Consider the following 12606-nt stretch of genomic DNA (forward strand, 5'->3'; position numbering starts at 1 on the left):
ATAGAAGACCAAGTGCAGAACTGTGACACTTTAGGAGAACTTATAACTGTGGACTTCATACAGTCCTTTCAAATTTTATACCCTCTGCTTAAATCTTTTACAGCACTTAAGAGAAAGAATTTCCACAAGGACCAGCTTTCCTCATTCCTCACATTTAGTTCCTCAAGCTTGTCTTACTCTGTTGTAGCCACACTGGCTGTTACATGACTCACCCTGTTTGCTCCCACGCCAAGACTGCTGCTGGTGTGTGGGGGTTGAGCCAGGGTCTGGCTGCTGCAAATGAACTCCAGACACATGTGCCACTCTGTGTTTCTGGCTTTACATGAGTACTGGGGAATCAAACCCAGGCTGTCAGGCTTTGCAAGCAAACGCCTTAATCACTGAGCCATCTCTCCAGCCCCCACCCCAAGATCTTTGTAATTTTTGTTCCCTATGCGTGGACCATCCCATCTCATGGCCTTCTCATGCTTCTGAGGCATCACATCAAGCCTAAGCTCTTCATTGGTAACTTAAGATCTGCTTCACAGATCTTGTTTTTATTCCTTTACAAATTCAATCCTCAGAGTAAAAAAACATTACTAGGACTAGCATAAAGCCTGACCCGCTGTTATCTTTTAATAAATATTATTGAACACATAAATGTAACGTTTAAAACAACTCTATGAAGAGAAGAGAAACCTTTACTCCAGATTAGAACATTAGTCTGGTTAAGAGAATTTTTATATAATCCCACAGATACATATAGCTCCACTGCTACTGAACTTCACTGAGGTTAAAAACTTTCAAATTCTTTAAATGTCAAAAAGAAAGTCTCTTCCCCAAGAAGAAAAATATATATCTACATACAAGATCAATTAAGACTGCATAAAAGGGAAGCGGAAGGTATATCTGAAATTTTTGTTCTTTTTCTTTCTTCCTTAAGAGATCAACAAAGCCACAGATAATTTAAAGTCGCTTCTCTCAGAGGCTAGATCCAATTGTCCAACATTCTCTGCCTTGCATATTTTCACTTTTTTCATGTACCTAATCATTATTGTCTATTATAGGCAAGTTATTATGTTTTATGCTGGGGAAATAATTAAAGACCCAAATTAAACATGGTTCCCTTCCTCTTCTCAAATAGTCTTGCAACATAGCCCAGAGTGGCCTTGAATTTGTGATTCTCCTGCTCCTGCCTCTCAAGTACTGGGATTATTAAGTGTGTACCATCATACTGGCTTTCATAGTTTTTTTTTTTAATCTTTAATCTACATTCTGCATATGAGAGAAAACACAGGGTATTTACCTTTCTGAGTCTATTATATTCCCATAAGATTACTGCGTAGGACTTCACAAAGTCAGTAGTCTTTAGAAAAGTGAAAAGTAAGTAAGAGTATAAAATCTTGTACGAGACAGTCTGGCTGGATTGTCATAATACTCACTCATCAGATCTCTAAATGTTGTCTTATCATGTGTCATCAGATTGTCCATGATTGCTCTCCAGCTGAAAGAATAAGGACTCATATATATCATGAAGTTTGGAACTTTGTTAGTGGTTAAAACTTCAACAGATGATGAACTTTACTATTACAGTGAGTGAGAGCAAGAGGATGACTTACTGGTTGACACAAGTGGCATCCATCTGAAAGAAAGTGGGATCCATGAAAAGGTCAAAGGCTTCTTTTTTCCATGCTCTCCGTGTGTACTGATAGCCACTGAGACTGCTCAGCAGCTGGACACAGGCTCGATAACTGGGGGCATTATGTGCACTGGATGGGGAAAAAAAAATCCATAAACGTCATGTTCTAACTTCAGTCATCATCCTGGGATTACAAACCATGAGACACAAAATAGAAAGCCACATCAGAAAAACTTACCCTTACTTTTTTATTAAATATTTTATTTTATTTATCTGACATGGCGGGGGCAGGCATATGGAAAGATGAGAAAGAGTGTGCCACAACCTGTAGCTACTGCGGAATCAAATCCCGGTCCTTAAGGCATTGCAGGAAAGCACCTTAACCATTCAGCCATCTCTCCAGTCCCCCCCCCCTCCCCATTTGGTAGTTAATATCAACAAATAGAAATACTGGAACAATTTGTTTGTAGGAGGATATGAATTAATTTAAACTCACTGAAGTCATATCATACCTGTGATTTCGGAGGTAGGGTACGACATAATGCATAATGTTTATAAGAAGAGGAATAACACGTTCCTTTTCATCACTGTAGAAAACCATATCCAAAAGATGTGCTAAAACCTACAAAACAGACACGAAATAATTTATGAGCTGAAATGGGATATATGACATCATCTAGAGGTACTGACTTCCAAGTTTGGAGGAAAACCTAAAATCAGGAAATTGTACACTAAGATCTTTCTAAATCGTTTTTATATTAATGGTTTCTGTCACAGTTTCCCTTTTCTGCTCATTATAACATGACAAAAACATGGACAAATTTTTGCATTTCCAACTAAGATAAGTAGTAAAAAAAACAGGTTAAGTAAGTAGCTGGCGCTTCCGGTTCCGATCCTGCGGCTTCCTGGAGGCTGAGCAGGGGTCTGTGGGCTGGCGCCCGGAGGCTGTGGGACCCTCGCGGTGTGGGTCGGGCCTGCTGGGCCTTGAGCTGCGGCGGTCCAGGGACTGACGAGCTGTTCGCCTGTAGCGAGCCAATGCGGACCTTCCTGGAGCGCCAGGCGGGCTCTGAGGCACTGTGCCCAGGCAGAGCGCCCAAGCTGCTGAGTGACAAGAGGGGAGCTGCGCGAGACTGAGCACTTGCTGCATGGTAAGGGCCCAGCCCACCATGGCACCTTCCAGGAGTTCTGCACCCTCCGAGGTCTCTGACACCCAGCTTCCTCACGTGTGTCCTTCCTCCACCTGCTTTGAAGCTCTTCCCACCAGTGGCGGCTGTCATTATTCTGGAGCCCAGAAGTCAAGACATCTTTTTTTAAAAATTTTTAATGTATTTTTACTTATTTGAGAGAGAGGGAGGCAGGGCCTTCAGTCGCTGCAAACAAACTCCAGATGCATGCACTACCTTGTGCATCTGGCTTAGATGAAAATGAACACTTAAAGAAGCTTGCAGGAAATGAAATAGCATTGTGTCAAAAATAAATAGCCCAGTTGAAGCATCAGAAGAACCAGATGAAGGTGATTCAATCCTGGAGGTCTCTGTAGGAGCTGGAGGCCAGGAGGCAATGCTGTTTACTACATCCGAGATGTTTGACATGTATCAGCAGTATGTGGCCTTTAAAAGATGGCACTTTGAAATCCTGGACTATTTCCCAAGTGAAATAGGTGGTCTTAGGCATGCTTCTGCCAGCATTGGGGGTTTAGAAGCATATAAACACATGAAATTTGAAGGAGTACACAGGGCACGAAGAGTGCCAGTCAGAGAAGCCAGGCCGCATGCACACCAGCACCATGACTGTGGCCATATTACCTCAACTAACTGAGATTAACCTGGTGATTAACCCTAAAGACTTGAGAATTGACACTAAGCGAGCAAGTGGAGCTGGGGGCCAGTGTTTCAACACCACAGACAGCGCGGTCCGCATAATGCATCTCCCAACAGGTGTTTTTTCTGAATGCCAGCACGAGAGGTCACAGCTAAAAAATAAAGAAGTGGCTATGAGAAAGTTACATGCAAAAACTACACAGCACGTGTCTGGAGGAAGAAACAAGTAAAAGAGCCAACTCTAGAAAGATCCAGGTTGAAACTAGAGGAAGATCAGAAAAAATAAGAACATACAATTTTCCATAGAACTGGGTCACAGATCACAGAATCAACAAATCACTATATGATCTTGAAACCTTCATGCAAGGTGACTGTCTTCTGGAAGAACTTATACAGTTGCTGAAGGACTATGCTGACTATGAATCTTTAGTAGAAGTTATTTCCAGAAAAGACTGATGTGTTAGTAACCTTTCTCTCTACAGGCTGGGGCATGCTATAGCACATCACATTGTGTGTAGGTATTCACCAGTGTTCTCTTGAACATAGGTTACCACAGCTGCAAGTGATAAGCTTACACTCAAGACAGGTTACTGATGGAGATACTAGTATACTAGTAAAGCATACCATAAAGTAAAAAAAACACAAAAACAGCTAAGTACCTTTCTAGTGTGACTTAGTAAAATGTGAATTAAAATTAAAACAGTACATTCCCTTTCTCTGATTTGGTTAAAAGTAGACGTGGAAAAACTGAAACCCTTTAGTTGGGATCCTCAAGTCCCAACTCTATCAAATAATAGCTATAAGCCTCACTGCATTCATCCAACATGTATACGGGAACCACTTTCCACAGCTGTAAGGGAGAGTACATGGCATGGACAGCTGCCTGTATGTCAGCTTATAAGAAACCAGGGAAATGTAAATCAAAATGTTTGCTTATATGTAAAATTCCTTTTAGTATAAAAGCATTACTACAACATGTCCACTACTCCTCATCATAATCAAATACAAAAGTACTTTTCTTTCCTAAAAATGTACTTTTGTATAAAAGGATAATAGAGGGGTAGACATGATCAAAGTTCATTATATGCACATACAAAAGTATTATAATGAAACCCATTCCTCTGTACAATTAATATGTTCTAGTTTTCAATAGAGAGCAAGGATAGGGTATTTATTATAAGCCACTTAGTAACCAAGGCCCAGGAACAAGCATTCAGGTTGCCTCAAATAACATATTCTGTCATGGAAGCAGTTTCATGAACAAAAAGTTATAATCAGGTCTTATTTACCACATACTTTGGGGGGGGGGACAATAGGCAGTGGGTTATAACAAAGTTGTGAAAATGCTGTTAAAGATCTTGGATGGCGCTGGGCGTGGTGGCACATGCCTTTAATCCCAGCACTCGGGAGGCAGAGGTGGGAGGATTGCCGTGAGTTCGAGGCCACCCTGAGATTCCATAGTGAATTCCAGGTCAGCCTGGGCTACAGTGAGACCCTACCTCGAAAAACCAAAAAAAAAAAAAAAAAAAAAAAAAAGATCTTAGATGGGCATGCATGTGGAGGCCAGAGGAAGTGCTGGGTATCTTGCTCTTTCTCTCATCTGCCTTGTCTCCCTGAAACAGAGCCTCTCACCAGTTAGACTGGGTGACCAGGGAGCCCCCGTGATCCTGTCTCAGCCCCACTCAACACTGGGGTTACAGGCACGTGCAGCTATGTCCAGCTTACTACGTGGGTTCTGGGGATGGAAGTCAGATCTTCATGCTGTGCAGCACATGCTCCTACCCACTTAGCCACTCCCCAGCTCCAGCTTAGATGCCACCTGAAGACATTCTTAGCTTTTGTGTGGACAGAAGTTAGTTTAAAGTTTCTCATGGTAGTTACAGGTATGTAAGGACACATGCATAAGTAGGCAATGCATGGCTCCTAAAAGGACTAAAAATAGCCCCAAATCATTTGGTTCTGGACTTGAAACATTCTATCTCTTCATAAGCACAACTTTGGGTTTCATTATAACACTTCCATGTGTGCATATAATGAACTTTGATTACAATTATCCCTCTATTACTCTTGTATTCCTCTCTTTTTCCATTCCACATGCTAATAGTTCCCCTTCAATGTCCTATTTCTTTTTCATCCATTCATCCACATTGGTATGAAGGTACCTCTGCAGTAATGTGACTTTTATTCTTTTGAGTACAACTACAAAGTGGTACAGATGAATCATATGATGCGCTCTTTACCCACAGACTCCAAGTTAACACATTGTGGAGGTACTTAGACATTAATGTTTACTGCAGCATTCTTCCATATGGAACCAACCTAGGTTTCCAATAACAGAAGAAATAGATAAACAAATACACACACACACACGTTTTTTGTTTTTTGGGTTTTTTTTTTAGCAGCTATAAAAAAGAACGAACTGATTTCATTTGCAGGAAAACAGATGCGACTGGAGATAATAGTGATCACACACACAAACAAATATTGTGTTTATTTTCCCCTCATCTGTGGTTCTTAGATTTTTTTTCCTTTGGTTTTTCAAGGTAGGGTCTCACTCTAGCTCAGGTTGACCTGGAATTTACTATGTAGTCTCAGGGTGGCCTCAAAGTCATGGTGATCCTACTACCTCTGCCTCCCAAGTGCTGGGGTTAAAGGTGTGTACCATCACACCCAGCTTCCCATTCTCTATCTACCTCTTTATCTCTCTCTGAAATAAAATATATTTTTTAAAAGAATTGAAGGTCATCTTGGACCACAAAGCAAGTTCAAGGCCAGCCCACGAGACCTTATCTCAAAACAAAACCAATAAAACAAAAAAGGGAAGTTAGGCCTTCAGTTTCAAGATGATGACAAGAGACTTCTACAGGCTGCTCTGGGGATCTCAGTTACTAGATTTTACATACATACATAATCATGTATGTATATGACATGAAATAGAAAAAACGAGAACAAAGAGGACTAAAAAGGAGGGGTATGAGGTGCGAAATGGCAGAGTAGAAAGGCTGAAGGGGAATATGCTCAACATAGAATATCAACTTGTATGAAAATATTCTTCATGTAACATAATACCAAATATAATGAATATATATTTTTAAAATATTTTTTTGTTCATTTTTAGTTGAGAGTAACAGAGAAAGAGGGAGAGAGAGAGAGAGAGAGAGAGAGAGAATGGGTGCACCAGGGCTTCCAGCCACTGCAAACAAACTCCAGACGCATGCGCCCCCTTGTGCATCTGGCTAATGTGGGTCCTGGAGAATCAGGCCTCAAACTGGAGTCCTTAGGCTTCACAGGCAAATGCTTAACCGCTAAGCCATCTCTCCAGCCCTGATTTTTTTAAAAAATGAGCTGAGCTGGGCATGGTGTTGCATGCCTTTAATCCCAGCATTTAGGAGGCATAGATAGGAGCATCACTGTGAGTTTGTGGCTACCCTTAGACTACATAATTAATTCCTGATCTGCCTGGTTTACAATGAGATACTACTCTGAAAACAACAACAACAACAACAAAAATGAGTTAAAAAAAAAAGAGCCAATAAGCATGTGTGTGGTAGTTTGAATCAGATGTCCCAATAAACTTACGTGTTTTGAATGCGTGGTTCCTAGCTATTCAAATTTGGGAGGTGGAGCCTTGCTGAGGAGGTGTGTGGCTGGGTGTGCGCTTAGGCCAGAGTTCGGCTCACTCATGTGCTGTTGTTTTCTGCCTGCTGTGACAAAGGTGATAGCTTCTGCTCATGCCATGCTGTCCCCTGCCATCATGAAGCTTCCTCTCAAGACTAAGCTAAAAGAAAACCTTTCCTCCCATCAGCTTATTTTGGTTTGGTGCAATAAGATAGTAACTACAACAGTAAGCTGGTGCTGGGGTGAAATTGTTGATGCTTGAAACCTGACTGAAACAAATTTAGGGGAAGAAAATGGAAGGATTTAAATACTTAGACTAAGAAATGCCTTGCAGCCAGAGTTGAAAGACGTAAATGCAGAAAAAACTGCACTGTGAAGCTTGGCTTATGAGGGGAAGTAGAGCTCTGTTTAGACTGGGCCAGAGGCAGTGTGTGAGAGAGGCTGGCTGTGCTCTGCCTGTGTCCTGAGAACTTGAGCAAAGCTATGACACAGAAGAAAATGCAAGTTTTGGGCTGGAGACAGCAGCCTGCTTCAACTACCATTGTTTGACAGATTAGCACAATTGAGATTGGGCTAGCTTTTAATAATGCTGACTCTTAAAAATAGGGAGTCTGAAGGAAAAATGCTGAAGGTATATATTTTTTTTCTGCTCTTCAAGTTGCCTTTATTCCCCACCATCACTAGATTAAAAATTTGGTTGCAAAGCCCATCTGGTACTAGCATTGGAGGTATAAGTAATTCAAGCCTGTGGAATTATGATCTTGCTTCTGTGTTCAAATGGAAACTAAGTATGATATACATAGATATGGTTTGGTGTCAAGTTGATAAGGTATAGATTTTTAGTGGTTAAATTCTGTTGATCAGGTTGGGAATCCACACACCTTCCTCTTGGTTGAGTCTCTGAGGCTACTTTCAGGAAGGATTAACTGAAAGAGGAGATCCTTCCTCCAGAGGGGATGGCCCTCCTGGTGGTGGGCTATATCTAAGGCTGTTCTGAGGACACAGTCCCTTTTTTTCTGCTTGTGCTACTCACTGGTAAGTGCCTTTCACTGGCTGTCCCTGCCCCTCCGCTCTTCACTCATATGTGCATCGATCCTGTTCACCTATCCTTCATTGGCACTGGAACCAAGTTTTCCCAGCATTCCAACACGGATTGAAGACCAGCAGCTCTCCAGAAACCCTTCAGGCTTTCAGTACCTGACTGGTCTGCTGAGATATACAGCCAGGTGGACTCAGCAGCTATCAGGTTCCTTGACTACTGAGCCTGAAGACAGCTATTGTTGGACTGCTGTAAAACTAATCTAATAAATTCCCTTTTAAATTATAATTCATTTTATCAGTTCTGTTCCTCTAGCGAATCCTGACTAACACTCTAGGCATCAACTTAACCAAAGATATTAGGGACCCTACAATAAAACTTCAATGAGATACCAAAAGATGGAAAGACCTCTCATGTTCACAGAAGGCAAATGTAGTGCTATGTGTACCATGTTACCAAAAGTGATCTGCATGTTAACTGCAATCTTTATCAAAATCCCAGTAGTATTCTTCACAAAAATAGAAAAAAAAAATCATGGTATTTATAGGAACACACTGTTGGGCCTTGAGAGGCCCAGGCGTGAGGCCTAGTAGAACTTCCTGAGCATAGCTAAAGTTTGACGACCTGTCTCTGGCCAGCTAGGACTCAGCAAGATGCCTAATGGCTTCTTGCCTGCTACTTCCTCACAGGAGTTGGAATTATCATTTCAATAGTCACAGTTTACTATTGGCCCTTACCTCTTCCCCCATCCTAAAATCCCTGCCTTCATCCCCAACATTATAAAGGCAACTGCTTTTAACAATAAAGCGAGTTCCTGCTTCCACAAGACTCTGGACTCAGTGTGGTTTTTCTCCGGTGAACAGGAGAGGTTTTTGAGTTTTCCGACGCTCATTCCTTCTCCTCAACCCCTTGGGAGGAATCAGCGGGCCTGGTCCTTCCTTCAGCACTACCTACCTGCCGGGAAGGAGCTCGGCAACACACGACCAAGAGTAGACAAAGAAATCCTGAACCAAAGAGTAATGCTGGAGATACCACAGCCTGACATCAAACTATACTACAGAGCCATAGTAACAAAAGCAGCATGGTAATGTCACAAAAGGAAGCCGATAAGACTAATGGAAGAGAATAGAAAGCTAAGAAGCCCTCAGAGCTACAGTTATCCAATTCTTGGCAAAGGTGCCAAAAGGTGAAAAAAAAAAAAAATGACAGTTTTAGCAAGAGGTGCTAGGAAAATTAGATGTGCACATGTGAAAAACTGAAACTAGGTCAATTCTAATGTGTTAAGACCTGAAATGCTGAAACAAAGAGGGAAGCACTTCAAGATCTAGACATGAGCAGTAACTTTCTAAACAGGACGCTAAGATCTCAGGAGAGACTGGCAGAAACTAACAAATGGGATTGATTCATTCAAATTGAAACCTTCTGTATAACAGAAGGAGCAATTATGAGAGTGAAGAGACAACCTAAAAACAGCACAAAGTCTTTGCTAGCTATTCATCTGACAGAGGGGTAAAAGCCAGAACAATATAAAGAACTTAAAAAATAAGAGCCAACAATCTACTCAATAAGTGGGAAAATGAACTGAATAGATACTTTTCAAAGAAAAAAATACTAATACCAACAAATACATGTAAAAATGTCCAACATCTTTAATCATCAGGAAGATGTAAATCAAAACTCTACTTGGATTCCATCCCACCCCAGCTAGAATAACTACCATCAAGAAATCAAGAACCAAGGCTGGAGAGATGACTTAGCAGTTAAAGGTTCTTGCTTACAAAGCTTGATGGCCTTGATTTCCCAGTACCCACTTAAAGCCAGATGCACAAAGCAGTATATGTATCCAGAGTTTGTGTTTATAGTGGCTGGAGGCCCTGGTGCGCCCATATGCTCTCACAAAAAGTAAACAAGTATTTTTAATTTTTTTTTTTTTAAAAGAAGGCATGGTGGTACACACCTTTAGTCCCAGCATTCAGAAGGCTGAGGTAATAAGATAGCTGTGAGTTCAAGGCTAGCCTGGAACTAAATAATGAGATCCAGGTCAGCCTGGGCTAGAGACCTTGCATTGAAAACAACAATTAAAAAACAATAAAAAGGCTTATTTTGGTAATTCTATATAGTGAATGTTAGAAGCTCAAAATGGTTTTCAAAAGTTTAAAACTTCTCTATGAGAATTTCTCACTCCTGTTTACTATAAAACTGTTTGCTTGGGATGCTCATATGAAAACACTTCATAATGTTTACCTCAGAAAGCAAGGTCAGTGCATGGACACTGTACACAGAGGGAGTTATGTTGGAGGTTTCCATTGCAGGTGATAACATATCTACATAACAGAAGAGACAAGTAAAGATACTGGTTAGTATTTCTCACTGGACGAATATTTGCTAATAATGCAAAAAGGGCTAAGTTTATGTTAGCAGAAATATTTCTTCATGAATATATGGATATAGATAACAAGATTAAATGACACCAATACCTTCAACATCAGATTCCAAGTTGTTCCCATCCACCATGATCTTGGGAGAAGGCTTAACTTCCAGATTTCGTCGCAGCCATGTTGTTTGCTCCAGAGAAGAACCAGCAATGGCACCAATTGCATCCACTATCTTATGAGTCACATCCTAGAGAAACAAGGAACCACTACTACATATGTATACACACACACACACATTAGTTATGAAGCTGCAAAGTTTTTGACAGTAGTATAGTGTTTTATTTTTTTTTTGTTTTTGTTTTTTGAGGTAGGGTCTCCCTCTAGCCCAGGCTGATCTGGAATTCACTATGGAGTCACATCTGCCTCCCGAGTGCTGGGATTAGAGGTGTGTGCAACTACGCCCAGCTGAAATATTTTATAACAGATACTTTCTTTTAAGAAACAGTCTCATGTAGCCGTAAACTCTCAGGCTGGCCTCAAACTCACTATGTGGAAGACACTGGCCTTGGACTCCTGATCCTTTCACCTCTACATCCCAGGTGTTGGGATTATAGGTATGTAATACCACATAAGCACGTTTATTACCATTATTATTATTTGTAAATAGACATTGTTTTTTCTAGGATGTTCAGAGCTGGAAGAAACATCACAGATTATCTTAAATGATTCTCTTCATTGAAATTTGGTGGCATTTACAAAACACAGTTTTGGCAACAATTTTGAATTTAGAATGCCTTACCTGAAGGTCTCTTTGGTCTTTTTTATTTTCCAAAGTAGGATTTTTCATAATAAACTCATTCAGAACCCTAAAAAAAAAATCCATTGAGCAAAAAACAATACCATTAATCTAAAGAAGATAAATCTAATTCTAACAGTAAAGAGTTTTTGTGACCTCACTTTTAAACTCTAAATGTTGAATTAATACATATAAACATAGTCTGTAACTCAACTGAAATGCAAACATATATGCATGAAAAGATATATACAAGAACGCTAGTAGCAACTTGTTAAAGTGCAGATTCTGATGGAGACTCTCTGAGGTAGAGTTTGAGACTATGTATTTCAAACTACCAGGTGATTCCAGTGCTGCTAGGTGGAGGACCAAAATGTTAGTAACAAAGTCTTAGAAAAATGCAGCTGTCTCATATTCTCACTCATATCTGCCATTTCCTATTCTTCACTCCTTTCCAAGTATTTCTTGAATCCAGTGTAATCAAAGAATTTCCTTATCTCTAAAATGTTCTGTGTATTACTCTCCACTTCAGTAACACTTACCAATGGCCAGGCTCTGTTCTAACAATTTAACATCTATCAAGTCATTTAATTACCTAATAATTCTATGAAACAGGCACTATTATTATTCCTATTTTGTAGAGAACAAGTTAAATAACCTGCCAAAGTGCAGAGAACTAACAAGTAAGGGAGCTGAGAACTGAACCTAGGCATAGTACAACTTTAGAGTTTGCTAGCTTGCTGTTAACTAGCAACATGCTCAGGAGTTGCCACCACGACATCCCCCGCCCCCAAGGTAGGATCTCACTCTAGCACAGGCTGACCTGGAACATACTCTGTATTCCTAGGGTGGCCTTGAACTCTCCTACCTCCCAAGTGCTGGAATTAAAGGCATGTGCCACCACACCCGGATGAATTTTCTTTTTAACACCATCTTCTATGCTATATTTATGTACTAATTTGGTTATAACTTTCTTTTTTAATATATTTTATTTTCTTTATATTGAGAGAGGGCGGGTAAGAGGAAAGAAGAGAGAGAGAATGGCATGCCAAGGCCTTTAGTGTTCCAACTCCAGACACATTCACTACCTTGTGCAACGGGCTTCTGTAGGTCCTGGGTCCTTTGGCTTGGCAGGCAAGCACTTATCTGCTAAGCCATCTTTCCAGCCAAGGAGTTTCTTATCAAGTAAACTTCAAGCCATTTTCTTGGGGCTGGAGAGATGGCTCAGGTGAAAGATGCTTGCAAAGCCTGCTGGCCCAGGTACATTTCCCCAGCACCCAAGTAAGCTGGATGCAAAAATGTGGCACAATGTCTGGCATTCATTTTCAGTGGTGAGAGAGCAA

At 40.7% G+C, this 12606-nt stretch overlaps 1 protein-coding gene and 1 pseudogene across 6 annotated transcripts in view; one reads left to right on the forward strand and one right to left on the reverse strand.

The window, feature by feature from the left end:
* Dop1a (DOP1 leucine zipper like protein A) overlaps window positions 1-12606 on the reverse strand; it is a 95188-nt gene that overhangs the window by 12109 nt on the left and 70473 nt on the right. For all 6 annotated transcript variants that reach the window (XM_045160775.1, XM_045160776.1, XM_045160777.1 and 3 more), the window contains 6 exons: window positions 11270-11336; window positions 10573-10717; window positions 10340-10419; window positions 2131-2240; window positions 1599-1748; window positions 1422-1483 (listed from right to left, as the gene is read on the reverse strand). In XM_045160775.1, the coding sequence (XP_045016710.1) occupies window positions 1422-1483; window positions 1599-1748; window positions 2131-2240; window positions 10340-10419; window positions 10573-10717; window positions 11270-11336 (614 nt within the window). The remainder of the gene's footprint in view (window positions 1-1421; window positions 1484-1598; window positions 1749-2130; window positions 2241-10339; window positions 10420-10572; window positions 10718-11269; window positions 11337-12606) is intronic.
* Window positions 2276-3907, forward strand: LOC105944149 (annotated as a pseudogene).

The sequence above is a fragment of the Jaculus jaculus genome, chromosome 10, assembly GCF_020740685.1.
Source record: "Jaculus jaculus isolate mJacJac1 chromosome 10, mJacJac1.mat.Y.cur, whole genome shotgun sequence".
Lineage (NCBI taxonomy): Eukaryota > Metazoa > Chordata > Mammalia > Rodentia > Dipodidae > Jaculus > Jaculus jaculus.